At 58.5% G+C, this 26,992-nt stretch overlaps 1 protein-coding gene and 1 pseudogene across 6 annotated transcripts; both read left to right on the plus strand.

Annotated features, from left to right (window-relative positions):
* The first annotated feature begins 4,150 nt into the window (after nt 1–4,150).
* Nucleotides 4,151–9,602, plus strand: LOC148109030 (serine protease 33-like; annotated as a pseudogene).
* Nucleotides 9,603–9,739: 137 nt separating this feature from the next.
* On the plus strand, nt 9,740–25,245 carry B9D1 (B9 domain containing 1). Of its 6 annotated transcripts, XM_045778321.2 has the most exons (8): nt 9,741–9,943; nt 11,531–11,599; nt 13,432–13,543; nt 17,535–17,631; nt 18,690–18,752; nt 21,329–21,612; nt 23,115–23,182; nt 23,519–23,657. In XM_045778321.2, exons 1-8 carry the CDS (start codon nt 9,881–9,883, stop codon nt 23,519–23,521), a joined length of 759 nt encoding a protein of 252 aa, XP_045634277.1. In that variant the 5' UTR covers nt 9,741–9,880; the 3' UTR covers nt 23,522–23,657. The 6 variants fall into 6 exon arrangements, 4 of the variants coding, with proteins under 4 accessions (XP_045634277.1, XP_087723808.1, XP_045634278.1 ...); XR_015726793.1 differs by having other exon boundaries at nt 9,740–9,943; nt 21,329–23,182; nt 23,519–23,599; XM_045778322.2 differs by lacking the exon at nt 21,329–21,612 and having other exon boundaries at nt 9,744–9,943; nt 23,519–25,245.
* The last annotated feature ends 1,747 nt before the right edge of the window (nt 25,246–26,992 follow it).

Raw genomic sequence — 26,992 nt, forward strand, 5'->3', positions numbered from 1 at the left:
CCCTGGTGTGGTGGAGAAACAGGGAGGGAGCTGGAGCTGGAGCTGGAGCCGAGTGAGTCGGGGAGCTGGAGTAGGAGAAGCACCACCTTTCCTGCTCACAGCCTAGTTCCACCAGCCTTGCCTCCCATTGTCCTCTCGGCTTCCTCTCCTGCTCCTGTACCCTAGTCCCTGCACAGCAGCTGGAGAGATCTTTCGGAAAACATAGATCAGCTCATATCCCCGCAGGAGCTTCGTCCTCCCAGAGGACAAGTCCATCACCGGCCTGCACGCCCCCCTCTTGAAGAAGGGAGGGGAGGTGGAGGGACTCGCTTCCCCGAGGCCTGAGGCCGAGTCCAGGGTGTGGATGACAGCTCATCTTGTTTCCTGTCAGATCACCCCCGTCACCCATCTGGGATCTGCTCCCTGCCCAGTGTCCTCTGTCAGATCTGCTGGGGAAAGCTGGAGGAAACGGCTGGAGGATGTGTGCTGGTCCGGGGTTGGTTGTAGTGCGGGCTGGGTCACAGGGAGCTTGGTGGGGATCCAGGAGGGGGGAATGGCCACAGGCGAGGCTCTCTCTCAGGGACTGGGCAGTGAGCCTTCCAGAAGCAGCTGTGGACAGCCTTCTCTTGCCTGACACCCCTAGGTAGGGCTGCAGCTAAGACATGGGACACCAGTTACCTTGGACTTTCAGGTAAGCAAAGATTTGCTGCTTGGTTATGGGTGTCCGAAATGCTGCATACATCCAATACTTTCCCTTCCTAAATCTTCCAACCCTACCTGGATGGCCACATCTGCCTCCTCCCTGGCCTCCCAGCCCCACCCCCCCGGCCCCTCAACACACACACACACACACACACACACCCATGGTCTCTTCCCCACATGCTGGCTGGAGACTCTGGTAAAACCCAGGCCACTTCACGTCCTTCCTCAGGTCAAAACCCTGCACCCCTTCTGAGGCCCTGGTGAGCTCTCTAAACCCATCTCCTACCCCCAGTGCTATGCTGGTGAGGCGGTTCTTGGAAAAAATAAAACGAAAATAAAATATAAAACATCAAAAGCCCTGGGGCACCTGGGTGGCTCAGTCAGTCAGGCGTCCGACTTCTGATCTCAGTTCAAGTCTTGATTTCAGGGTTTGAGTTCAAGCCTCACATCGGGCTCCACGTCAGGTGTGGAGCCTACTTAAAAAAAATTTTTTTTTTAAATCAAAAGCCCTGATTTTAGCATTTGCCGATTTCCATGGTGTTAATACTCCCTCTGTGGCTGATTTCACGCTACCGACATCACATCCCTGAAGGCAGAGTTGCGCATAATTGTCTCTAGTGAGTCACTGCAAGTCAGCGTAAGCAGGCTCCAGCCTGCCTTTCTGTTCCTCCAGTGTATTCCACCCCAGGGCCTTTGCACCTACTGTGCTTTGTCTGGAAGTGCTCACCCCCAGCCCTTTACCCACTTTATTTTTCCCTCCTAGCACTTATCCCTGTCTCACACCGTTGTGAACACCTGTTGAGTTGTCTACCCCCCCCCCAGAAAGTCAATCCATGAGGGCAAGGGGTGCGTCTGTCTTGTTTTCAATTTCATCCCAAGCACCCAGCTCAGTGCCTGGCACACAGGAGCTGCTCAGTAAATACCTACTGAACGAGACATAACTCTAGGCTCTCATGACCTTGCTGTTCAGTTTTTATGCTCAGTGGGGGCAATTCCAACAGCCCGGGAGCCTGGGGTGGGAGGGGTTCATTGCCCCGCCCCCACCGAGGCCACGCCCCCCACAGGAGCCAGCCGGAGGCGGAGCCGGATTCTAGCCCAGGCCCCTCCCACCTCGCTGTGCAGTCTGGTGAGGCCCTGTCCATCTCTGAGCGTCGTGGCTTTGTCCCCCCCCCCCCCAGAGGGAGCTACTAACTTCAACCGCCAGGACTACAGTGGGGGGCCAGGCAGCTGAACGGATGGGAAAGTCCTTGGCAATATCTACAGCCCCTAAAACATGGCACTGGGAACCCCATTCACCCTGCCATTTCTCAGAGGGGAAAACATTTTGTGGCTATGAGGAAGGAACATCCTAGAACTGTCAGAAGTACTTATCGGCCTCATAGAATGTAAAAACATAACTCCTGTTTTTTTTTTTTTGTTTTTTTTTTTTACAGGTTACAGTGTGATTTTACATGTTATCAAAACAGGTTTTTTTGTTTTTTTGTTTTTTCCCCCTTTCAGTGCGTTTAATTTCAACAATCTGTCAAGAAGAGCCACAAACAATATCAAATTACATTTTGTTGGATTTATTCTTTAACAGCAATTTTTAAATATTTTATTTATTTATATGAAAGAGAGAGATTGAGCATGAGCAGGGGGGAGTGCAGAGGGGAAGCAGACTCCCTGCTGAGCAGGGAGCCTGATGAGGGACTCGATCCCAGGACCCTGGGATCATGACCTGAGCAGACGCTTCACTGACTCAGCCAGCCAGGCGCCCCTAACAGCATTTTTTAAAATCACAAATTCTCATGAAATAGAGGAAGTCTCTGCTTAGAATTCCTCTCCAGCACAGCATGGAGACACTTACGTGGCTTTGTCATCTGGGACACCTTAAAAAAAAAAAATCATCCTTCTTTTGTCCCTTTTCCCAGCCTTGGTGACTCTGGTCCATTTAAAAGTGATGTCATCCTAGATTCTCTTCGTTCTCAGCACTTTCTCTTGCCAGGGAGCCTCTCCCACCGTCTCCTGGCTCTTCTCTCCCTTCTCTTCCCTTCCCCACCCGGCTCCCTCCCGGGTGGAGCTCCGGGGCGGGGTGGGGGAGCAGGGAAGGCGTGGGGAGTGGTGTCCAGGCCCACAAAGGGCAACAGGCACCTGCCGCCCCTCCCACAAGCTAGTGCACTCGAAGACGACACAGTAAACGTCACCAGCCACCAACAGGCTTTTTTTGACCCACATAGTGTCACCTGAAAATTCACTGGACATGACAAAGTTTTCCAGCTGTCTTTTTTTTTTTTTTAAGATTTATCTATTTATTTGAGAGACAGAGAGACAGCATGAGTGAGGGGGGAGGGGCAGAGGCAGAGGGAGAAGCGGACTCCCCGCTGATCAGGGAGCCCAATGCGGGGCTCGATCCCAGGACCCCAGGACCAGGACCTGAGCCGAAGGAAGACACTTAACCGATTGAGCCACCCAGGCAGCCCTCCAGCCGTCTTTAAAGCAGCAGGATTTCAGGCAACTGTGAATCCAAACGCCTGTAGCCAAGCCTGGTATCCTGCAGGCACAAAGCAGTCTGATCCAGGCAGGCTGGTTTGGGCATAGTTTTGATCAACTGGGCATCTGCTGGCATGGGTCGGCACCCCGCTGCAAGGGTTATTCGGTCTTCTAAACACCACCCCCATCCTCAACAATTGCCGGAGGCGAAGCAGCTTCCCTTATTCCCTTGCTTATTTCCACGCCTGAACTGTTGTGTTTTCTTAAAGCAGAGAAAGTAACTTGTGGCAGCCACGCCTTTGAACAGAGGAGGAAAAACAGAAATTGGAAGTGGGGATGTGCTTGTTAAGATACACAGAAGCAGGAACGGTTCTTCATGGAAGTGAGGAATTGGCTAACTCAACCTTCACTCTGACTGCCTTGTCCCTTGCTGTCCTGTCCTGGGGAGCCTGGACAGAGAAATGCTCAAGTTCCCAGACTCCCTTGCAGCTAGATGTGCCCCGTGATGTGGTTCTGGCTAACGGGCTGTGTATGAAAGCCCTCATCCAATCAGTGGTTTGTAGAGGGTGTCCCATCCTACGTGTCAAGAATCCCCTTGTCTTTCCCTCCTTCTTCTGCCCAGAACACGGCACTATCCCAGGAGCTGAATCGGCCGTCTGGTGGTTACGAGAACAAAAACGACATATGAAGAAGGTGCAGTGGGCAGATAGAAGGAACCTGGGTCCCTGATGGCAGAGCCGAGCCCATGCAGTCTGTTCGGGACTGTCTGGATATTCGAGACATAAGACCTCGATGTCTTTAAGCCCCAGCTGAGTTTTCTGTTCCGTGCAGCCTAACTGGCATGCTACGTGCCCACTGCGTGAACTCCTGGCACGCTTCAGGTCACTGCCCGGCTTTGGCTGCCATTGCGTAGACCCCTGGATTAGAGATGAATGGGTTTTTAAAGACTTACAGTGTTTTCCAGAATTTGGCCAGCAAGTCAACTTTGTCTACAAGCAACATGGACTCCAATCACATCATCACCCTCGCTGTGGAGACCCTTGTTCCCATTTACCACGTCCTGCTAGGTACCTGGAAAGCCGGGATTCAGGGACCCGAAGCACTCAGCCCAAGCTCACACAGCTACTGCGGGGCAAAGTCTGGATTAGAACCCAGTGTTGACTGACTCACTTCTCTCCAGCTCCCTCTACTGGTTAACTCCTGGAAGAAGCCACTCCAGACACTCTCCCTTGAACTTCAAGGGGTTAAGAGAGCATGCCCTGTTCCTGAGCCAGGTTTAGAGACACCAGGGATTCCCCCAGCCTTTTAAACATCTCAACAGGAGAATGCGATAGTCCAGGCATTGCCCTTCTCTTACTAATGCAGACACAGGTCCAGAGTAGGGCAATGACTTACCCAGGGTCACACTAAAAATGGGAGACAGGCTGAAGATGGGAACCGAGGGCCCTACTCTCTAGGTTGGGCTCTGCCCGAGACCCAGACCTGATTATTCTGTCATGCTGCTGGAGGCTGGGGTCCCTGAGTCTTCTCCCTGCCCCCCCAACTTGAATCTACACCCTCTCTCTGGCTGGAATCTGAGGGCTCAGCCCTGGTCCTTAAGCCTCCAGCCCCGCCCTCTAAAGTGTCCCCCAAAGACCTCCAGTCGTTCACTCGCTCGTGCGGTCATTTGACAAGGGCTCTAATGTGCCCTCCCTCCATGGGCGCTCATGGAGTTCTCAGTGTGGTCCAGACAAGTCGGACCACAGCTTCTTCATGGTGGGGCTGTGCTGAGGGGCTGAGGGGTCCAGAGAAAGCCCCTGCACCAACATGGGGCGGGGCACAGAAAAAAGGCAGGCTGAAGGAGGGGACATTTATCTGGACCTTGAGGTCCAGACTCTTGACTTTGGCTCAGGTCATGACCTCAGAGTCGTGGCATTGAGCCCTGCTTGTCCCTCTCCCTCTGCTCCTCCCCCCTCCCCCTTGCATTTCGCGTGTGTGTGCACATATGCCCTGTCTCTCTCAAGTAAATAAAATCTTTAAAATAAATGGTTATTTTTGTTTACGTGAATTCCACCTGAACGAAACATAAATACATGGGTTTTGTAAGAAGGCGGTGTGTGTGCAGGGGTGCAGTACTGCGAGGCTAGGGGGCAGGGGATGGCGGGGCAGCCGCAGGAGGGCCTGCCTTTGCATCTCCCCATCTGTCCAGCCCCTCCACTGAAGAGCTGAGAGCTTGAGCCAGGAAGGGGGAGCGATAAGGGCTACGAGAGGAAGGATATGGAGACTTGGAGTCGCACAGACAGTGGTTTGAATCCAACTTGGCCTCCAACACAGCGATCTCGCCAAGTCAGTCACTTCTCTGGACCTCAACTGCCCTGGAGCACCGCTCCTGTGGCATTGCTGCGGGGGACCCTCGATGCGGGCGCCCCGGAGCTCCGTGGGGTGTCAGGAGAGGGAGGGTGGGACTATCACCACTGCTGTGGATTCTGGCCAGCTACCCTCTCCGTCACCTGAGACGCCAGATGGGCCTGAGTCTGTAAGAGGGACACCTGCCCCCTGCCAGCCGGGCCATAGAAGCTTCCTCTTCCCCACACCAGTTCCCTTTTGCCCACCAACGTGCACCTTGTGTGGGTGGTGGGGAGGGGGTGCCGGAGAGGTTCAACGTCCTGGGGTGAAAGGGAGGAGGCCAGACCCCGCGGGGACAGAGACCCAGGGCCGGCTGCATAAATGTTGCCTGTGCTCGTTCAGCTGCTCTCTGGTGAGGGGCTGCGGGAAGGGGGCTGGGATGGGGGCGAGGGAGTGAGCGGGGCCACCCATCCGTTGAGGGCTGGGAGTCCACATTCTCTTAAAACTGGTAACCCAGACTTGGGTTCGAGTAACAGGAACTTGAGTGTGGGACAGACATGGTGACAGGTAGTGGGGGGGGGGGGCGTCTAGCCTGCAGGGAGGAGCTCCATGTAGATGGGACCTGACCTCTGAGGATCCTGAGCATGTGACCAGATGGACGGGGTGGGGCACCTAAATGAGACCCAGCTGCCTTAGTCACAAGTGAGTTCCCCGTCTTGAGAGAAAAGCAAGCAGAGCTGGATACCCCACCGAAAACCAGCTTCTGGGCAGGAAGGTGATAAAATCTTCCCGGGAGGAAGATGGTGAGGAGCTGGGGAGAGGAGTCCAGAGAAGACTTCACGGAGGTGGGCTTTGAGGGGTGAATAGGAGTTCTCTGGGTGGGCAGGGAGGAGATAGTATGCTGGACAGAGGGAAGAGCAGGAAAAGGCATGAGTATTCCAAGAGCTGCTTTTAATAAGAAGAAGAGTTAAAAATGCATCGAGCTTCAGTCTTACATCATCACATCTAATCCTGAGAACGAACCCCTGGGTGTCACCAGGAAACAGGCTCTGAGAGGTTAAGCAACTTGTTCCAAGTCGCCCAGGATTACATGGCAGGCAGTCTGACTTCAAGCTGGAGGGGTGAGAGGTAGGAGCCGGGGCTGCAGACCTTAGCAGGGGCCTGGATGGAAAGGCGGGGTGCCAGATAGGAAAGAGAGGAAGGCTACCCGGGTCCGGGGGCCCCAGAGCGGAGCTGTGAGGCTCATTCTCCTGAGGTGCAGGACCCAGGCTGGCCGAGGCCTATAGCAGCAGGAAGGGCCCGGCCTCGTGGCCTTGGCAGGCAAGCATCTTCCTGGACATCTGGTACCAGGGCAGGGGCCCTCATCTCCCGAGAGGGGGTGCTCACGGGCACCAGCTGCTTTGGTAGATGGTGCGGGGGCCTGGGAGGGTGGTGGAGAGGGGCTCCAGGAGGGATGCCCCCAGACTCACCACCTGCTGCTTTCTAAGCTGGCCTTGGTCCCACTTCAGGGTGACCCTGGGCCCAGACGCTTCTAGAGCATGTCCCCAGGAGGGTGGGAGGGCTCTGGCTCGGGTGGCCTGGCCCTGGCCCTGCTGGCAAGGCCACCATCTCTCAGCAGTGCTGTGCAGCCTGTCCCTCTGGCCACCCGGTCCCAACCCTTCCTCCCCCCCACCCCCCACCCCCCTTGGGAGCTCTGCTGGGCCCAAGTGTTTGACGTGGATTCCATAAGATGGGAGCAGAGGCCTGGGACGGTTGAGGGCAGCAGGGGGCGCTGGACCAGGCGAGGCAGGCAGCCAGGGAGCCCTGGGCACCTGCGGAAGCAGTAATCCCCAGGGTCCCTGAGTCCCAGGGAACAGCCTGGCTCTGGCCAGCTGATCGATGCAGGGGGGAGGCTGAGCACGGACACCCTGCTCTGCCTGAGTCAGCTCCCAGCCCCAGTGGCCGGCACTGGGCACTCTCCTGGTCCCCTACCCAGGCTTAAAGCTTCCCTGGGAGGACTGTGAGGATGCAGGGGAGGATGGAGCCCTAGTAGAGGGGGGTTTCGGGGAGGAGTGTCAGGGAGGACGTTCAGGGCAGGGAGGGAAATTCTGCAGGATGCCAACAACCGGCAGGGCAGGAAATGGTGCAAACCTGCTGGATATCAGTCCTGGCTGAGGGTCTGCCCCCCACCGCCCCCCACCGCACCCTCCCCGAGCAGATCCCTGCATCCCACCCCGACAGCTGCTAGTGTCCCGCTGAGACCACTGCACACCCACACCTGCAAAGACGCCTTTCACCTCCACCCCGACTGTCCTGACCTGCGCGTCAGCTTGCCTGAGGGCTCCCAGTGCACCAAGGCTCCCGCCGGCCCACCCGAACCGGCGGTAAGGATTCTAGCTGGGCCCTGAGCAGGCCGAGATGCCCCCTCCCCTGCAGTCCTTCCTGATGCTACCAGACTTGGGAGAGCTAGGCCTGGCCACTGTCCCACCCTACCCGGGGTCTCCTATTCCATATCACCCAGCCGGACAGCTAGTGTGCACAGTTGGTTAGTGGGGGAGAGGCAGAGAGAGAGGGAGAAGCAGACTCCCTCCTGAGCAGGGAGCCCGATGCGGGACTCGATCCCAAGACCCCAAGATCATGACCTGAGCCGAAGGCAGACGCTTCAGCGACTGAGCCACCCAGGCGCCCCTGACACAGCCGGGTTTTAAACTACTGAAAGCCCCTGGTTATTTGATAATCACAAGCATTTTGTTGACAACTGACTTTTGCGTACTGCTGAGCCTCAAAAGCCACGAGTAGGAAAGAGCGGTAGAATTTGTGAGAGAAAGCATTTTAACTGGAAAACAGGGTGTGAGGGGTGGGGGAAGGGAGTACAACCAAGTGCCTGGAAAGGCAGACAACTCCCACACGAGCTCTGACTCTGTGTGTTGTCGCACTGGGGCCCCCACCCATCTGGCCTCCCCAGCCTCAGCATCTCCCGTCAGAGGTGTGAACCCTGGCTGCCCACAGCCCCCTCCCCTGATCAGTTATCTCTGCTCACCTTTCGGGGAGTGGTCAGTGGGTCCGGGCTGGCTTTGGCCCCTTCCCTCTCCTGCACTGGTGTCTGAAGGGAGTCCCCTGGTCTGCTTTCAAGCTAGCAGCTGGCCGCTGCTGGGCGTCAGGACCTGGGGTCCCTGCAGAAGTCTACACCCTTGGGTCTGGCCCGGGACCAGACAGAGGAGGCAGTGAGGCCTTTAGCCTGTGAAGTCCTGGGTGTGAACCCTGAATCCAGCCACTTACCTGCTGCTGTGACCGTAGCCCAGCCACCTCCCCTCTCTGAATCTGCTCCCTTTTGAGTAAAGGCGATGTATTCAATTATTCACTCATCCAACACTGTTACCAGGGCTTCCTATATGTGTCAGGCAACCAGAACACAAGATCAGCATGGCCCCTGGGCTCATGGAACAGGCGGGCTGTCTAGGGGAGGGGAGGCAAGCATTCGCCTGAGTCATGACAGTAATAAATGTGCAAATATAAACCATGATATGAGCGCTAAGAGGAACGGGATCGATGTGTTAACAGAAGCTCTGACCTCCTCGGGGCGGCCAGGAAGTAACTGTTATTTGAACATTAACCTGGCAAAGCCCTGGGTTCTGGCTCACTTTTCTTCCGACGGCTGGATGACCAATGACAGGTGCTGCCCCTCCGTGGGCCTCAGTGTACCCCCCTTCACATTAAGGAGCCGTGGCTTGGACCAAAGGTTTTCTGAGGTCCCTCCCAAATTTGTTTAATAAACTTTGGGGGGGGGCAGGGGCCTCAAAAGCCCCAAGGGGGCATCCCCTGACCTGACGCAGGCAGCTGCTGGGCCCCAGCTGGGGACTCTCCAGAACCCGGGCGGCCCCACCCCTGGTGTGGCTCGTGGCCTTCGCCCGCGTTACCTCCAGCTCGCGGTGGCGGTCCCCCTGCGCCCCGCAGGCTCCCCCTCCGCCCGCCCCCGCCGCCGTCCTCCCGGTAGCGCCACAGCGCCATCTCGTGGCGGAGGGCACCTGTATCACTTGGCTTCCCGCCGGCCTGAGTCAGGGAGCGCCTCCGCGCTTCGGGGCGGGCGGGGCCGAGGTCGAGAGGACACACACTCCCGGCTGTGTAACCGGATCGCGCGGCGCAGCTAGGCTCCACACAACAGGTCCACGCTCCCGCCCCGCTTGTGTGGACAGCCCCGGCTTTCCCGGAGAGGGGTGGCGCTTCGGAGTCCCGCCCTCCAAGGACCCGCCCCGAGCGGCCTCCTCTGGCTGCGCCTGCGCACTGCCGCACCCACGCTTGCCTTAGCGAAGGTCCCGTCCCAAGAAACATGTCCCACGCGCCACGCCGTCGGTTTCCAGGGCAACCTAGCGCCTCTTAGCAACCCCGAGCGCAGCCTGGGTCGTTTCCTGGCGCCCCCAGCGCTGCCATGGCGGCCGCCGGTCCTAGCGTCTTCCTACTCATGGTCAACGGGCAGGTGGAGAGCGCCCAGGTGAGCGGCCGTGGACCTTGCTCGCCCTCACCCCAGTGTCCCCGGGGGCCCATCGCGCGACCTCCCGGGCTGCTGCGTGGCCCCGGAGAGGTGCGTCGTTCCTCGGAGCCTCTGTCTCCCTCGGTTAGGCGGGGGAGGGGAACCAGCATTTGAGAGGCTTGGCTGCGAATCCTCAGCCCCGATGTGCGCGGGTGGAAACAGACCTCGAGAGGTTGAGCTAGTGCCGAGGGCACGCTGGTTCGGATCGTGTCCAGTTCGTTGAGTCTCGGGCAGGAGCCTAATGCGGGTGTGGGGGGGAGGAGCCGAGACTGCTACCGGGACGCTGGGCCTCGGTCCTCAAGCGCTGTGCACTCTGAACCCTCAGATCCTTGAATTTGGGTTAAAGTGGAGGTGATCTGGTGAATCTGATCCAACGATGGTGCTGGTGGAAAGATCCAGGGAGGGTCTGTCCAGTCGGACAGAAGGGGACGCTACTCTCCCTCCCCTACACTTTATACGAACCATTTGTCATATTCATATATATACATAGATATGTTCACCATGAATTCGCTCTGTGCCAGACTTGGCGCCCAGCACTGCTCTTTCAGTCTTCACAACAACCCTGTGAAGTGGGTATTAGTAGCATCCCCATTTTACGGATGGGAACACTTGCCCAAAGGGAGTGGCAAAGCGGGGATTTGAACCCGGGTGTGCCTGCTGCCAGAACTTTGCTGCATTACCCTTCCAGGCTGTTGGAAGATGGTGTTTATTGTATTATTGTGAGGATTAAGTGAGATGGTTTGGGTAAAGCTCTGGGTCTCTCTTGCTTTCCTGTTTCATCGAGATTGTACCCCCGTGCTCCCACCCTGTCCACCTGCCCCTTGCCTAGTATCCACGACTGCCATCCCCTCTTCTCTTCTGTCCCATTAGGGGCCCCTGGCTGGGCTGGATCACCTCTCTCTGCACTGTCAGCACCCATGCCAGCCTCACTGTGCCTCCCACTCAGTTCTGGGTCTCTCCCTCTCTCCAGGCCTTGAGCTCCAGCCCTGAGTATCCTTCATGTCCTGATAGCATCTTTCACTTCGGCACCATTCTCTTAGATCTCCTCTGTGCCCACCCTGTGCCAGGCACTGGGGGCACAAAAACGCCATCACACTTGTTCCCTGTTCACAGTCAAATGGGGGTTGACAGAAATAAACAAGCCATCAAAGCTCTGGTGGAGGGAAGGACCAGGGGCTGACAGAGCCAGGATAGGGGTTGGGGGGGGGCGCTTAAAACAGCCTGGAAGTTAGGACGGGCTCCCTGGAAGGTAAGTTTTGAAGGACGAACAGGAGTTTGCCAGATGGAGGAATGGGAAGGGCATGCCAGACAGAAGCCAGAGCCTGGGCAAAGGCTGAAGGGCGGTAGCAGCCTGGGACTGTCCCTTGGACTCCCACATCTCGGGCCCCAGCCCCTCTGCTGCACCCCGTGTCCTCATCCCTGGCTGTTTCTTAGACCCCACGCCAGATGCCTGGTGTTCAGAATCCTTATCGGCTGCCCTTACCCAGCCAACGCGTCGGCCTCACCGCAGGTCCCGTGAACAGAAGCCGTGTGTGTTTCTTCCCACAGTTTCCGGAGTACGACGAGCTCTACTGCAAGTACTGCTTTGTGTACGGCCAGGACTGGGCCCCCACGGCGGTAAGCTGGGCTCCGGGCCCCCTCACTCACAGCCTCCATGACTGATGCGGTTTCTGAAGGTGTCCACCTTCTGCTCCCAATTCAGAACCCATGGAGAGCTAGACACCGAGTTCAGGGGGTTCCAAACATGACTTTGTTCCTGGTAAAGCTGGAGTGGGGAGTGCAGCCCCCGGCGGGCTCCCCGATCAAAGCCACGCTCGCTCACACACTCTGTCCCGGGAACTTGGGCGCGGCAGTGAAGAGGAATGTGTGCGCCGCCTGGACGTAGCCGGGCCGTAGACCCTCTGCCCCTCTCCTAGCCCATGGGGAGGACTCTGGGGAGTCAGAAGGCAGAATAGAAGCTCTCCTTGCAAGACTTGCCTTGGAGCAATCTGTCTCCTCCAGACAGCCAGACGAGAGTCTCAGTCTCCGTGGCACGCACATCCTTGTGGGGCGAGATAGACAATAAGTACTAACGTTCTAGTATGTTCTAGTAAAAAGTGCCGAGGAGAAAGTACAGTCAGGAAGGGAGGTGTGGAGGATAGAGAGAAACTGGAATCTAGGTAAGGGGGCCAGGGAGGGCTTCCCTGAGAAGGTAACTTTGGGCCAAGACCTGAAGGAAGTGAGGGGACGAGCCACGTGGAAGTCTGTGGCAAGAGCTTTGGAGGCAGAAGGAGCAGAGGCGCACAGGCCCCGAGGCGGGAGCGTGCCTGTGCGCTTGAGGAGCAGGCAGGAGCGTGGCTGGGGCTGAAGCAGGGGGTCGAAGAAGGGCTGGCCCCGTGGAGGCCACTGTCAGGCAGAGTAAGGACCGCAGCCTCACGCAGGGTGACATGGGACCCCCTCAGAGAGTCTGGAACAGAGACAGTGACCCACCTCGTGTTTTCCATAGCTCCCTATGGAGCTATGAAACAGGGTTTCCTCTTGGACAGAAGTGGGGCATGCGAGAGAGGAGTTAAGAATAACACCAAGCTTCTCAGTCCGGGCGCTTGGGAGCGGAGCTGCCGTTCGATGAGAAGATTGGATAGAGCAGGTCTGGGAGAATGTTCCAGAGCTTCACCTGGCGTGTGTTCAGGCTGGGGTTCCTGCCGGCTAGGCAGGCGGAGGTGCAGGGCGGGCAGCCGAGGCAGGGCCGTGGTGCTCTGGAGGCTGGACGTGAGGACCAGGCTGGAGACGCGTGTTTGGGACTCAGCCACGGACAGACCGCCTGGAAAGGAAGTGGCCAGAGCAACACTGCGAGCTCCCCTCCCTGCCGTGAGGAGGAAAGCCCCAAAGACGTACGGTGTCCCAGAAACCACGCAGAGGGAGGGTGTCCAGGGCTGCGGCCAAGTTGGGGAAACTGAGGACAGAGAAATGTCCACAGATCCAGCAGCGCTGGGGTCACTGGTGCTACTCACCAAACACACTTTGGTAGAGTGGGAGCCTGTAGTCCGGCTGGAGTGGGTTCTCAAAAGGAAAGCAGAGAAGGAGTGAGAGTATGGACAGCCTGTTCCCAGGGCTCAGCCCGGCCGGGGGGCTACGAATGGGTTGGTGGGCGGAAGAAGACGTAGAGTGGGCGTTGGTGCCCGATGGAGAAGTTGGCACGTGTGCGGGCACCAATGCAGCACCTCCGGAGGGGGGGCAGTGACAAAAGCAGAAACCGCCAGCCGCAGCCTCTTCCCCGGGCGAGGGGGCGAGAACCCGTGCCCGGGCCGCGCTCGGGTCGGCCAGCCCTGATGAGGTGAAACCTGGAGATGCCTGGGAGCTGCTCCAGTCCCTTGGAGCTCGGGTCACGCGCACGTCAGTGTGTGGGCAGGAGGTGGTGAGGGTGGCAGCCGGAGCCCGGGCACCAGCTGTCGCGGTCCCTGTCCTCGCAGGGCCTGGAGGAGGGCATCTCACAGATCACATCCAAGAGCCAGGATGTGCGGCAAGCGCTGGTGTGGAACTTCCCCATCGACGTCACCTTTAAGAGCACCAACCCCTATGGCTGTGAGTGTGCAGGGGCCCCGCAGGGACACCCGGGTTGGGGGGGGCGCCCCCAGGGCCATCCCCTCGCAGCTCCTCTCTGCCCGTCCCCTCGGCCCTTGGTGCTGTCTTGCCACCAGGCCATTTCCCTCGGCTTCCCGCCGCCACCCCCCACCCCAGTTCGTGGACAGGCGGTGGGGCTGAGCTTTAGGAAGCTCGGAGCGAATCGGGTGGCGCCCCAGCCTGCTGCCTTGGGTGGCTCCATGCCCAGGGAGGGCAGAGCCCGGGGTCGGGGGCCGCCGCAGTCCCTCAGCCTGCCATCATGTGTCGTGTGCCACCTGCATCTGCCGGGCACACCCCTGAGTCGCCCCTCTGAGCCTTGGTTGGGCCGTTCCCGCTGCCATCTCTGACCTCCTTCCCAGCCCTCCTTGCTCGCAGTGTCTCCTGGCTGCCTTGCCTGGTAGTTCTCATCCAGTCTCACTTAATAAACGCCTACTGTGTGCAAAGCCCCGGGGTCGGCTCCAGGGGGGCTGTGAATACTCGCCCCGGGTGGGCTCAGCCTAGCTTCCTAATCCTATGTGGTGGACGGATTGCTCTCCGTTTCTTTTCTCACATTAGGAAACCGATGCCAAAAAGTAACATCATTTGCCTTCAGCTTTTTATCTAGCAGCGGAACATGGACTGGATTTCAGGTCCATCTGATTTCACAGTCTGGGCCTTTGTGCCGCATGCGGCTTGGGGCCGAGGCTTGCCGGGTACAGGGGGTCTGGAGCAGGGGCTGCCTGGCAGTCCTCCTTGTCATTATCCACGAGTAAGAATGCTTCCATAGGCTTCCTGGAACAGGGCACTAGATTACGGACCAGTCTCCTGCTGCTGAGATAGAGGCCAATACAGTATTAAAAAGCAAAAACAAAACACAACTATTCGAAGGTATCAGAGAGCTAGCAAAGTATTAGAGACTTGCCAGGCCACAGTCCAGGAGAATATAGAAATCTAGAAACGTGATCCCACTCACATCGCCCCAAGAGTATTTGCCGACTCAAGCAGAGGTGATCGAGAGGCTGATTGAGGTTTTGACAGCTGCTCTGGGCTAAGGACGCAAGAATCAGGAAGACCCCTGCAACTTTAACGGAGACCTCGAAGTGCTTGCCGCACCCTGGGAGGAAGGGAGAAGTGGGACCAGCCCAGCTCTGGATCATTCCAGACCGTGAATACAGTTGCAAAAACTCCCAAACAAAATATTCATAAGCCAAATCTAGCAGGATGTAAAAGGGATAAGAACAAGAATGGTTTATTCCAGGAATACAAAGCTTATATAATATCTGAAATCCACCATCGTGATTCACTGCTTTAAAAAGAAGGAAAGTCACGATCATCCCCATAAATGTAGAAACCATGATAAAATTCAACATCCATTAATGATAAACACAGCAAACCAGGAATAGAAGGAAACTTTTTTTTTTTTTTAACTAGGCTCCAGGCCCTGTGTGGAACCCAGTGCGGGCCCTGAACTCACAGCCCCTAAGCTGAGATCAAGAGCTGAGCCAGCCAGGCGCTCCTAGAAGGAAACTTTCTTAATTTGATAAAGGCTTTCTACAAAAACCTTAGAGCAGACGTCACCTTTTCTAAGTGAAATGGTGAAAGATTTCCTTGTTGCCACTACAAAAGATATAAGAATTAGGAAGAATAAAACTGTCCTTTTTCTTTTCTTTCTTTCTTTCTTTTTTTAAAGATTTTTTTATTAGAGGGAGAGTACAAGCAGGGAGCAGGGAGCCCACGCGGGGCTCAATCTCAGGACCCCGGGATCATGACCTGAGCTGAAGGCAGACACTTAACCAACCGAGCCACGCAGGCATCCCCAAAACTATCGTTTTTCACAGGTGACATTATGTGTGTAGAATTTGCAAAGTAACCTGCAGATAAGTTACTAGAAATAATAAATCGTCATGAATGCTGTTTAGGAGATAGGCAGAAACCAGTGGCTTTTTTGTATAAAAATAAATAGAATATGTATTCTCTCGTGCACAAAAAGTGATTCAAAAATGATATTTTTAAAAAAGACATTTTTTACAATAATATCACAGTATGACAGCTGAAAAGACAGGCCGTGGAATTCACACGCACGCACACTGCACATCAACAAGGAAAAGCCCCATCTGGTAGAAACGGGGCCGGAGACTGAGCAGATACTGCATGAAGGAGGACATCGGGGGCGCCTGGGTGGCTCAGTGAAGCGTCTGCCTTCGGCTCAGGTCATGATCCCAGGGTCCTGGGATCGAGCCCCGCGTCGGGCTCCCCACTTGGCGGGGAGTCTGCTTCTCCCTCTCCCTCTGCTGCTCCCCCTGCTTGTGCTCTTTCTCTCTCTGTCAAATAAATAAATAAAAAATCTTTAAAAAAACAGCAACAACAAAGGAGGATGTTGGAGTGACTGGGAAGCAGAGCAAGGTCTTTATTTTACTAAGAAACACTGCAGTGAAGGCAAACGCAAAGGGAAGCTACGGTGAGCCGTCCCACGGCCCACGCAGCAGAAGGACTCCAGCCAGGGAGACTGAGGACCCCCGGCGTGATGGGAACTCCAGTGACTGGTGGGAGTGGGGGGGTGATCCGACCCCTTTGGAAGAGCGCTCCGTGTTCTCTTTGCAGACCGAGCGTCTGCTTACCCTGTGCGACTCCCTTCCGGGACGCGAACCCAGCAGAGATGTGTGCGTGCGTGGGGCAAGAGCTTGGACGGGAGTGGCAGAGAGCTCATAGCCTCGCTGCTTGGGGACCCCCAAGGAGAACCTACCCACATGTCATCGGCACTGGAACGAACCATGTCCCCGTGGTCTGTCCAGAGCTAGAATGTTCTCTGGCACTGAGAACGAGCGACATCCCTGACATGACACAATTTGAACGAATCTCAAACATGATGTTGAATGAAAGAACCTGGATACCAAGACACAGACGACATAATTCCATTTGTATAAAGTTTTTTTTTTTAAGAAAATGGGTAAAACTGGGGCACCGGGGTGGCTCAGTCGGTTAAGTGTCTGACTCTTGGTTTCGGCTCAGCGTGGAGTCTACTTGGGAGTCTCTCCTTCTCCCTCTGCCTCCCCCTGCTTGCTCACTCGCTCTTTCTCTCGCTCTCTCTCAAAATTAAATAAAATCTTTTTTAAAAATGGGTAAAACCGAAGTACCAAGTTTGGGATGCATTCTTTGGTGGGAAAGCCTTTCAAGGAATACTTTCCTCAAGTTGGAAGAGTGGCTCCGTCCGGGAGAGGGGGAATGATGGGAAGGGCCCAGACCTGTCCCTGACACTTACCGAGCCCTCGTCCTGCGTCAGACGCTACTCTCCGTGCCTTAGAGGTGAGGGACCCGAGAGGCTGGGAGGAGAGGTGATTGATGCCTGAGGCCCGTCCTACAGGGCACAGGTCAGCCTGGCAGCACGGCTTCCCTGGGCCTCCCCCGCCTCACCTGTCACCCCGGGCCATGATTTCTCCCTTGCATTCCGGGGATGAATGTACTGACCCCGGTGAAAGGACCCGATGTTCCTCCATGTTTACCGGGAGCAGGTGGGATCGGGGATCATTTAAAGGAGAGTGCGTGGAAGGTCTTTCTTTCGCTCTGACCCCCCTGCAGAACCCCAAAGCCGGCCCCTGTGGCCTGTGAGCCCGTGCAGTACGCTTGAATCCGAACACCTGTACCAGAAAGGACACTCCCGAGAAGCGGCCCCTTTGCTCACTTCCGAGCTGGGTCCCTGTGCCTTGAACAGAGGAGAAAAGTGCCTTCAGGGGCCCTCCCTGTATTGTCAAGGTACAGGATCTGCGGGGCCTCCCAGCATCCGGGCTGAGCAGGGGGCCTCGCCGTCAGGTCGGGCTCCCCACCCCCCGCCCTGTCCCTGCCCGCCTCCCCGGATCCTGGGTCGGCAGAAGCCCTTAGTGGAGAAGGCGGGGGTCCTACATCCGCTCCTGTTCTCTGCCCGGCATCTTCCCCTGAGTTACCCCACCTGCTGACCCCTTGTCTCGTTCTTCCCAAGGGCCACAGATCGTGCTCAGTGTGTATGGACCAGACGTGTTTGGGAACGATGTGGTCCGAGGCTATGGGGCGGTGCACGTGCCTTTTTCACCTGGCAGGTAGGTTCCGGCTCTGACCGGCTCCCTGGGCCACAGTCCATCCCTTCCTGGGCCATGCTGGCTTAGGATCAGGGCACCCCCACAGGGCTTTTCCTGGGACAGACTTCACCGCTAGGCTGGGAGGGCACTGGGGTCCCCGGGGGCCTGGGCGGCTGGGGTTGGGGGGTGGGGGGTGAAGCTAGAGCCCATATCTGGGAGGAGGCCCAGATTGGTGAGGCCAAGGTTGCCACCCAAACAGCAGGTGGGTGAGGGGAGTGTCGGAGGCTCCGGCAGGGAGCACTGGGACCTCCTGCGACGGGCTGGGTCCAGCGACAGAGTTCGTAGGTAGTTTGGGGTTAGTTCAGACACTCAGTCCCCTCCTCCGTTTCTCCCCCGCTCTGTCCCATGAGCCCTCACTGATGCCCCCATGTGCCCGGCCCTGCTGGCATCATGTGTGACCACGTGGGCCCTTCCTCAGGAGCCCCCAGAGGAGTAGACCCAGATGGAGAGACGCAGTTGTCTTTTGTTAAGCACGGTGACAAGGTATAGACAGGGTGTTCTGGGCGCAGAGGACAGGAGTTTGCCTAGAGAAGGTAGAAGAGGGCGGAAGAACGGCCAGATGTTCTGCGCATTGATGCCGGGACAGAGAGTGCGAGATGTGGGGGGAGGCGTGTGCAGAGGGTGGAGGGGCTGGGGCGGTGAGCGGCGGGACCCCAGGCTCGGAGGGCAGGACGAGGGCAGGGGGCCGCAACGGGGGTGAGGTCTCGGGAATCGTCAGGGACTTCCTGGAGGATTTGGACATGTGGGGGACAAGGCTTCTGAAGGGCCAGTGTGAGGCGGGACCCCAGGTGTGAGGGCTGTACCCCGGCACCCTCCTGAGCCTTGACAAGAAACAAGACTCGCGGGGACTCCGGCTGCTTTCTGCGCTCACTCGCCGTGCGCACAGCGCACGTGGGCAGCCGGCCTGCTTGGCCTCAGCCGGGACTTGGTGCTGCCGGATCGCTCCTGCTCGCGGGAGCCTCGGAAAGTCGCACTTTCCTGTTAGCCAGCACATCTGCCCGTGAAAATATGTGTTTCAGGCACAAAAGGACCATCCCCATGTTTGTTCCGGAATCCACGTCTAAGCTGCAGAGGCTTACAAGGCGAGTTTTCTTTTTTTTTTCTTTTTTTTTTTTAAAGGTTTTATTTATTTATTTGACAGAGACAGAGACAGCCAGCGAAAGAGGGAACACAAGCAGGGGGAGTGGGAGAGGGAGAAGCAGGCTCCTAGCGGAGGAGCCTGATGTGGGGCTCGATCCCAGAACGCCGGGATCACGCCCTGAGCTGAAGGCAGACGCTTAACCACTGTGCCACCCAGGCGCCCCTCAAGGCGAGTTTTCTACCCGTCCCCACCGGCACCTGCTTCTGACCCAAGTAGTCGGAGTGGAGGGCGGGCTGTCGCTGTCCTCCCCTCACTTGTGCCGGGTGACCTCGTCGGGTCTCCCAACTGCTCTGTCGTCAGGGCCCATGGAAGCGGGGGCTGTGGGGTGTCAGCGGGTCTCTGGGCTCCCTTCAGCTGCTGTTTCAGCTGCCTAAGGCTGTGCTCCTTTATGCTCTGTGGTCTTTGTGTCAGAACAGAGCAAAAGCCCACGTCAGACGGGGAAATGCTCAGGACGTAATAGGACGTTACAGAGGCAGGACACAGGAGGGGACAGCAGTAAGAGACACACAGAACAGTAGTCATCCTCCCGATGGGCAATTTCTTTCTTTTTTTTTTTAAAGATTTTATTTATTTATTAGAGAGACAGCCAGCGAGAGAGGGAACACAAGCAGGGGGAGTGGGAGAGGAAGAAGCAGGCTCCTAGCGGAGGAGCTTGATGTGGGGCTCGATCCCAGAACGCTGGGATCACACCCTGAGCCGAAGGCAGATGCTTAACGACTGAGCCACCCAGGCGCCCCACCGATGGGCAATTTCTATCAGGTTGGAAATGCCTCACACGTGGGGGGCCTCTTGGAAGAGGTGATGTCTGAGCGGAAACTAGAGCAGAGGTGAGGGCCCATGTGGGTGATCTGGGGAAGGAACGTTCCAGGCATAGGAAACAGTGTAAGGTCCATGGGCTTAATGTGTTTAGAGCAGCCAGGATGGGGTGTCATTGGTAGGTGGTGACAAGGGGAATGTGGGGGAGACACCAGGGAGGCAGGGAGCCTCTTGCCCCTGACCACATCCACCCAAGCTTAGACCCTTAGGCCCTGGCCGGCTGACCACCGGGGCTGGGGAGAGACACTGCGGTCCGCTTAGCTTGGCAGCAAGCCACCACCGCTTCCCACCAGGTCAGCCAGGAATGGGCCCTCCGTTCACAGCCGGGATGGGGGTGGTGGAAATGGAGGACCACCTGGGTACCCAGGTGGCAGCTGACAAGTAGGCCTGGCCAGTCTTGGGGCGAGCTTGGCCAGAGCCCTACAGGGCAGAGGGACAGTGTTGGGCCTGTGCCGAGGAAGCCTCACTGAGTTCTGAGGCCTGGAGGGGAGAATCTGGGTGCCTGCCGCCCCTAGAAGCCCCTCTGGGAGACCGCCACGATGGGAAGGTGCCCTGGGCCAGTGTAAGCTAGAGGGGACAACACCCACCCCGCAGACTGTCCGAAAATGGGGGCTGGGCCCATCAGTGGGTATGGGAAGGTTAAGGGCTTAGAGCCCGTGCTGCTGTCCTAGCTGGGGTGTCTGTGCTGCTTTGTGCCCCACAGCTCCATGGAAAGCTTGGGTCCCAGGGCCAGGTCCCTGGGAGGAAAGGGTCTCAGTGCTGGAGAAGTTTCTGGGTGTTCTGCCAGTGCCTGAGGCTAGCAGCTTGGGGCAGGGGTGGTCTCCACCCAGCAAGGCGTGTGCTTGCAGTCCCAACACTGGGGAAAGGTCTGATGATGGAAGGCAGTTGATCAAAATCTTCCCGGACCCGGTCCGTGGAGGCCAGCCCTTGCTCAGCCCACCCGCCTGCCCTCCTCCACTCAGCCCTGTATTACTTCCCGGGGCTGCTGTAACCAACGACCACAGACTCAGCGGCTTCAATGACACAAATGTATTGTCTCACAGTGCAAAGTCAGAATCAGGGGGCTGAGATCAAGGCTCCGGCAGGGCCCTGCTCCCTTCCACCCCCCCACCACCCCACCAGGCTCTTGGGGAAAAACTGTTCCTGGCCTCTTCCAACTTCTTCTTTTTTTTTTTAAAGATTTTATTTATTTATGTGACAGAGAGAGAGACAGCCAGTGAGAGAGGGAACACAAGCAAGGGGAGCGGGAGAGGAAGAAGCAGGCTCATAGTGGAGGAGCCCGATGTGAGGCTCGATCCCATAACGCCGGGATCATGCCCTGAGCCGAAGGCAGACGCCCAACCGCTGTGCCACCCAGGCGCCTCTGGCCTCTTTCAACTTCTGGTGGCTGCAGCCTTCCTTGGCTCGGGGCCCGTCACTCCAGTCTCTGCCTCTGTGGTCACGTGTGTGACCTGACATGTCACCCCCTCCCCTGTGTGTCACCTCTCCCTCCACTTCTCTTAGAAGGACACTCGTGGCAGCATTTTGGGCCCACCCAGATAATCCAAGACAGTCCCCCCATGTTTAAGATCCTTATTTTAGTCACATGTGCAAAGGTCTTTTTCCCAAATAAGGTCACATTTGCAAGTTCCAGGGACGAGGACCTGGGATCTTTGGGGCCATTACCCAGCCCGTGACGCGCCTCCCACTTCGCCCTCCCAGAGCGACCGAGATGGTTTTCCGAAACACACGCCTTCAGAAACACATCGAGCCCATCTCTGCGTTCAGGATTAACTTCAGCTTGGGTGCTGCGGGACCCCGCGTTCTCCTGCCCCGCGACCTCGGGCCCTCCCCGCTGCCTGCGTGCCCCCGGACTTGCTTCCTCCAGCTCGCTGGGTCCTTCCCCGCCTCAGCCCGGGCCTGGCTGCTCCCCCTTGCCCTGAACAGCCCGTCCCTGTGGAACTCAGGAGACAGCAATGCAGAGGCTCCAGGGGCTCCGAGTAGGAGTACGTGGGGTGTGCCAGGCTCTGTGGCTGCTTCCCCTGCCTGCAAGGTGGAGAAACTGAGGCACAGAGAGGCAATGGCCTGCCATCCGGCCCTTGCTAGAACCCTAGCTTCCCAGACCCCCTCCCCACCCCCTCTCCTGAGGTTGGGAGCCAGGGAGCCCTTTACTGGCTGTCCCCACGGCCTGCACAGCAGGGGGCAGTCACTGCTTTGTCCAGTGTAAGCTAGGACGAGCCCCACCCCCAGGCAGTACCCAGTGGGCACCCGGGGGCCCGGGACCAGTTGAGTCAGGTGGCCTGGAGCAAGGGGAGACCCCGCAGAGCTGGAGGGCCTGCTGGTGGGGGAGGGTGTCTTCGCTGGGGCCCTCCCGGGTCAGCCACTTAGCGGAAGGCAGGGCGGAGCCTGCTCTGGGGACGCGGGAACCTCGACAGACAGACCAAGGGGCATCCTTCCCTGTCCCGCGGCTGCATCACTGGCCTCCCCGGGGCAGGACCCCCAAAGTGCAGGGTGGAGGCGCTCCTGGATGGGTTGACGACCACATCTGCCTGGCCCACCGGCCGGGAATGTGCACCTAGATTGTTTCAGGCTCGAGTGGGTGTGTCAGAGGCGAGCGCTGCCCTGGCTCGGGCTGTGGGGCCTGGAGCAGGAGGGCTGGAACAGCACCCCTGTGCGTCCAGCCCACACCTCCGTGTGTGTGGCCTGGGGCAGGTCACCGCACAGCTCTCAGCCTCTGGAAGGGGGGGGGGCTTTACAGAGCGGGGCTCCTGGGAGGGGCAGGTGGACAGCGGGCATGTGGGGGGGGGGAGAGCGGAGGGCCACACCCCTCGCCTGTGACTGTGGGGTTAGAGGATTGTGGCCGACACCCCGGAGCAAGCCCGTCCTTAGAGCACGTGAACCTGGGAGCAGAACCCTCAATGACAGGATGAATGTTTCACCTCGAGCCCTGTGAGCTGGGTACTGTTGGGGACGGCTGAGAGGAACTGGGGCTCAGGGTCAGAGATGAGAAGTCACTTGTCCTGGATACCACACTATGGAGAGGAAAGTGGAGGGCCCGGATTTGGCCCCTCTGCCCACCCCAAGGGGGCCAACGTCGAACTCTGGGACGGGGCCTGCCTTCCCTGGGGGGTCACACTGCCCGCCCCCAGCTGCTGCCCCCTTTCTGGGATTTCCATTTGGGCTCCCACTGCGCCCCCAGCCCCACATCTCCCTCAAAGCCATGGGTCATCGTGTTGGGAAAGCTTGGCGTGCGGCTGGGGAGGGGTGGGGCACAGGGCACCACACGCCTGGGGGCAGCCCGCCGGGCCTCCGTGGATGCCACCCGCGGCACCCAGCCTCCCCTTTCCCCGGCAGAGGGAGGGGGCGTGGGAAGGTTCTGCCAGGGCCTGGCCCTGGGGCAGGGGTTGGAGGAGGGCTGCCGGTTTCTGATGCCGGGAGAGAGCCCCTGTCTCAGCTCAGGGATAGCCGGGCCGAGGATCCGCTCATCAGCGTTCTCCCGTCTCCCCAGCTGGTTCATGGGACGGCGGCCCGAGTACACAGACCCCAAGGTGGTGGCTCAGGGTGAAGGCCGGGAAGGTAAAGCTTGATGCCCTCGACCCCCCCCCCACCCCACAGGCGAGCTGGAGCCCAGGAGGGACTAGGTGGACCCCCAGGAAACAGGGTGGAAGCTAGGGGCCTGCCGGGCGCACAGACGGACCTTGGGAGCAGCCCCGGGTCTCTCCCCAGAGCGTGGCTCCCACCTGGGCCTGGTTGGAAAGTGGGGGGTCTGCCATGTCTGTAGGTCCCTGGTGCAGCCCCTGTACCTCCCAGGGAGGGGCATGGGCCAGCCAGTCGTTCCCATTTTACAGGAGAGACTGCTGGGGCGGAGACGTTCCCCGAGCAGCCTGGCTGACGCTGCCCTTCTCTCCCCAGTGACCCGCGTCCGCTCGCAGGGCTTTGTCACTCTCCTCTTCAACGTGGTGACCAAGGACATGAGGAAGCTGGGCTACGACACTGGGCCTCCTGACACGCAGCGTGCCTCAGGGCCCAGCCCGCCCCAGGGCCTCCCCCGGTGAAGGCACCCACCCGGCCACGGCATCTGGCCACGCAGCCGCACAGGCCAGGCGGCGTTCCGAGAACTCGGGGCTGTCCTTCTGGAGAGTTGGCCCCGGATCCATCTGCTTGACGTGCAGCCTCAGGGGCTGGGGGTGGGGGCAGGCGGGGGAGATTTTTATATAATAAAGCATCACCTTTTCACAGAAGCCAGGCCTGGAGCTGCCTCCCCTCCCCTTGGCACCGCCCCCCACTCCCTGGCAGCAGGTCCCTGGGGACAGAAGCAGCCTGGAGAGGCACACCACAACAGCCACCTGGGATGTGAGCTCTGGTTCAGCCCCACTCATGGCTGTGTGGCCTTGCCTTCACCTCCACGCACTCCTGCCTAACACAGGAGGGAGACGAAGAGGCTTTTGGGGCTCAGGAGCGCCCGGCCCTTGTGCGAGGAGGGGAGAATCGGATCTGTAGGAGTCGCAGGGAGAGGCCCCCGACCCCGCAGCCCAGACTCCTGCTGGGGCTGAAATCCTCCCGGGAGCCGGAAGCTGCTGGAATTCCAGCTCCTGGTCTCCCAGCAGGAGAGGAGAGGGAACCCCTGCAGCCCAGCTCCCAGCACAGGTCCCCGCGGCACTGCTGTGGAGTCCCCCTCCCAGCCTGCCCCCCGCCTGGGGACGGGACACGCAGCCTGCCCGGTCTCCTCGCCACCCGGCACCACCTCAGCCCAATTCAAGGGGAGCCACAAGGCCCCCGCCGCCCAGCCTCACAACCACCGGCCTCGCTCCCGCACGCTGTGCTCGCTGCCGGTGGAGCCTGCCCTATGACCCCACCAAGCTGCCCCTGCTCCGCCCCTCGTCTCAGCTCTCTGGGCACCCCCGGCTCCCTGTGTGCTCTGCAACTCGTGGTCTGGCGTCAGCAACATTCCTGTGATTCTCACCCTCTTTTCTGAATGGAAAGTTCCCTCCACCTCGGTCCTGGGCTGAAGCCCACAGTGCCCCTCGCAGCCCTCCTCAGCTGCCCTGCCCCGTGGACCTCGGGCCTAGAGACGAGGTTTGCGTCCGGACCCCCACTAGCATTTCCACCTCCCCCGTCCCAGCTTCCGAGACACCCACCGAAGACCTGACCACCTCGCCCTCGGGCTGCTTCTCCGCCCTTCTGGACACCACCACCGTCCCTTTCCCGCCTCCTCCCCTGCGATGACCTTGGCCTCGCCCCTCACCAGCCACCCATCCCACCGCCAGGTCTTGTTACCAGTGACTGTACTGCCTCCAAGATAGGCACCCGAGCATGCCCCTCCCCTGCTGCTGGTTCCTTTCCTGGGGGCCCCTGCCAGCAGTCCTTCCTGGCCTCTGGGCCCTCGCTGCCCAGAGACCCCTGTCGCGTTAGGCGCGGCCCGCCAGCCCCTCCGACAGCACTTCACCCCCTTCTCGTTCTGTTCCATCGTGCGCTTTCATCGACATTTCCCTATGAAGTGCAAATAAGGTCACCGTGATCAGCCAGCCGCCCGGATTCCGCCCGTGCCCTCCTCCCATACTTGGGTTCTCATCCCTCCTTCCATCCGGCCTGGCTTTAGTGCATTTCCAAATAAACCGCAGACCACGTACGTTTTGGCATGCCTGTCCATGACTGGAGGTCGTATTTGTTCCTAGGTGTCATTTGTGTCTCTCGAGGGAACCCAGATGTGGACCGCAATGCATAAATCTCAGGTGTACTACTCGTGGAGCTGTGGCCAGTGCGTGCCCGACGCCCGGTCAGGGTCTGGAATGCTGCCATCACCTCGGAAAGCTGCCGCACGCCTCTCCCGGTCAAGGCAGGACAAGGCTGGAAACCTGGGAGGCTGACGGCACTCTGTGCCTGGGAAGCGGGGAGCAGGAGGGAGATCTGGGACCACCCACATGAACAACAGGCAAGGGCGGCCCCAAGTTCACTCCCAACTGTCCGTTCTGTCCTCCGCGGTGAGGACGCTGTGTGCTCCCAAGGCCATTCCCCGGGCCCCTTGTGTACAGGCGGGTCCCTGGAGTAGTTCTGGCCAAAGAAAGGTGAGTTGAAAGGCTGTTCCGCACTTACAGGTCTGACCCACTTAAAAACCCCGTGGCCCATCCTTCCATCCTTCCCCATGGCACCTGCACGCCACAGTCTGAAGACGGAACACGGCAAGGGAGGAGCCAGGAACATCCCCACTGGGCAGCTGATGAACGACTTTTATCGTGTTCTGCCACAGAGAGTTTGGGGGAGGTTTCTGCAAAGCATTCTAGTCTGACACGGAAATTGGAAATCAGGAGTGCGTTTCCACTGTCACCCAAACCAAAACCAAGCGTATGGGCTATTGGCTTAGCAGGTGGGTGACAGGCAGGAAGAACAGAGAAAAGGGTGGATGGCAGGAGAGCCCCATTACGCGAGCACAGAACTAGATCCTTGTGCTAACGTGGCAGAGGCAGGTCCCCTGCCTGGTGGGCCAGCTCCAGGGGCAGGCAGGGGTGGGCGACAGGATGCGTGGGGCGCGTCGGCTGCTGTCGGCTGCATTTGGAAAGCTAGCACAGGAAAGCAGTGAGCTCAGGAAAGAAAGGGCCTGTTTGCAAGCCGAAATGACAGAAACGGAGAATCCAAAACTTTGGGGGGATCGAAAGTTTGGAAAAGGAAACTGTCTAGAAGTGAAATGGGAAGAGAGAAGGAAAAACGCTCCGGCACTCAAGTCCTCGTAAAATCTTCTCGCGGGGACAAGTAACGCAGCCACCTGGTTAAGTATCAGATGTAAGGGGGTTACACTCCCACATTATCCCCAAGGGCCCCAACAGTAGCTACCAGGAAGCTGAAAGCAGCATGGGGTAAGGCAGCAAGGAAGAATCAACGTGCGTGCCTGTTATCTGCTGCTGTGTAATGAACCGCCCCCAAACACTGTCGCCCAAGACCACCACGTGTGACCTGTGATTCTGGAAGCAACCCCAGGATGCCTTCCTTGGGGCAAGGCATACGCTCTGCGTGTAGAATGAAATCGGTATTTGGTGAGCGGAAGGCCAGCTGGGACAGAGAGCAGCCGCGTGTGACCCTAACCCACTTCCCGTCCCCCGGGGCACCAAGGTAGCCTGCGCTCCCCCTCACTCGGCTCGCTCATTCCCTTCCACGGCAAGCTGCCCGTGGAGGGAGTGGGCTCTGTGAGAAGTAAACCAGTATTGCGAAGCCACGGAGAAGCGGTCCGTGAAGCAGCGTAACCTAGAGGACCCTGACACACGCAGCCATCTCTAGGCCGGGGAGTGGCAGTCCCTGCTGCTCTGACTCCGGCAAGCCCTCCCCAGGCCCCTGTGGAGTCCTGCTCCGAGTGGACTTCAGGAGGCCAAGGCTGCCCCAGAGCAGAGGCTGGAG

This window comes from Ursus americanus, chromosome 14 (assembly GCF_024610735.1).
Source record: "Ursus americanus isolate L20-20 chromosome 14, mUrsAme1.1.p, whole genome shotgun sequence".
NCBI lineage: Eukaryota > Metazoa > Chordata > Mammalia > Carnivora > Ursidae > Ursus > Ursus americanus.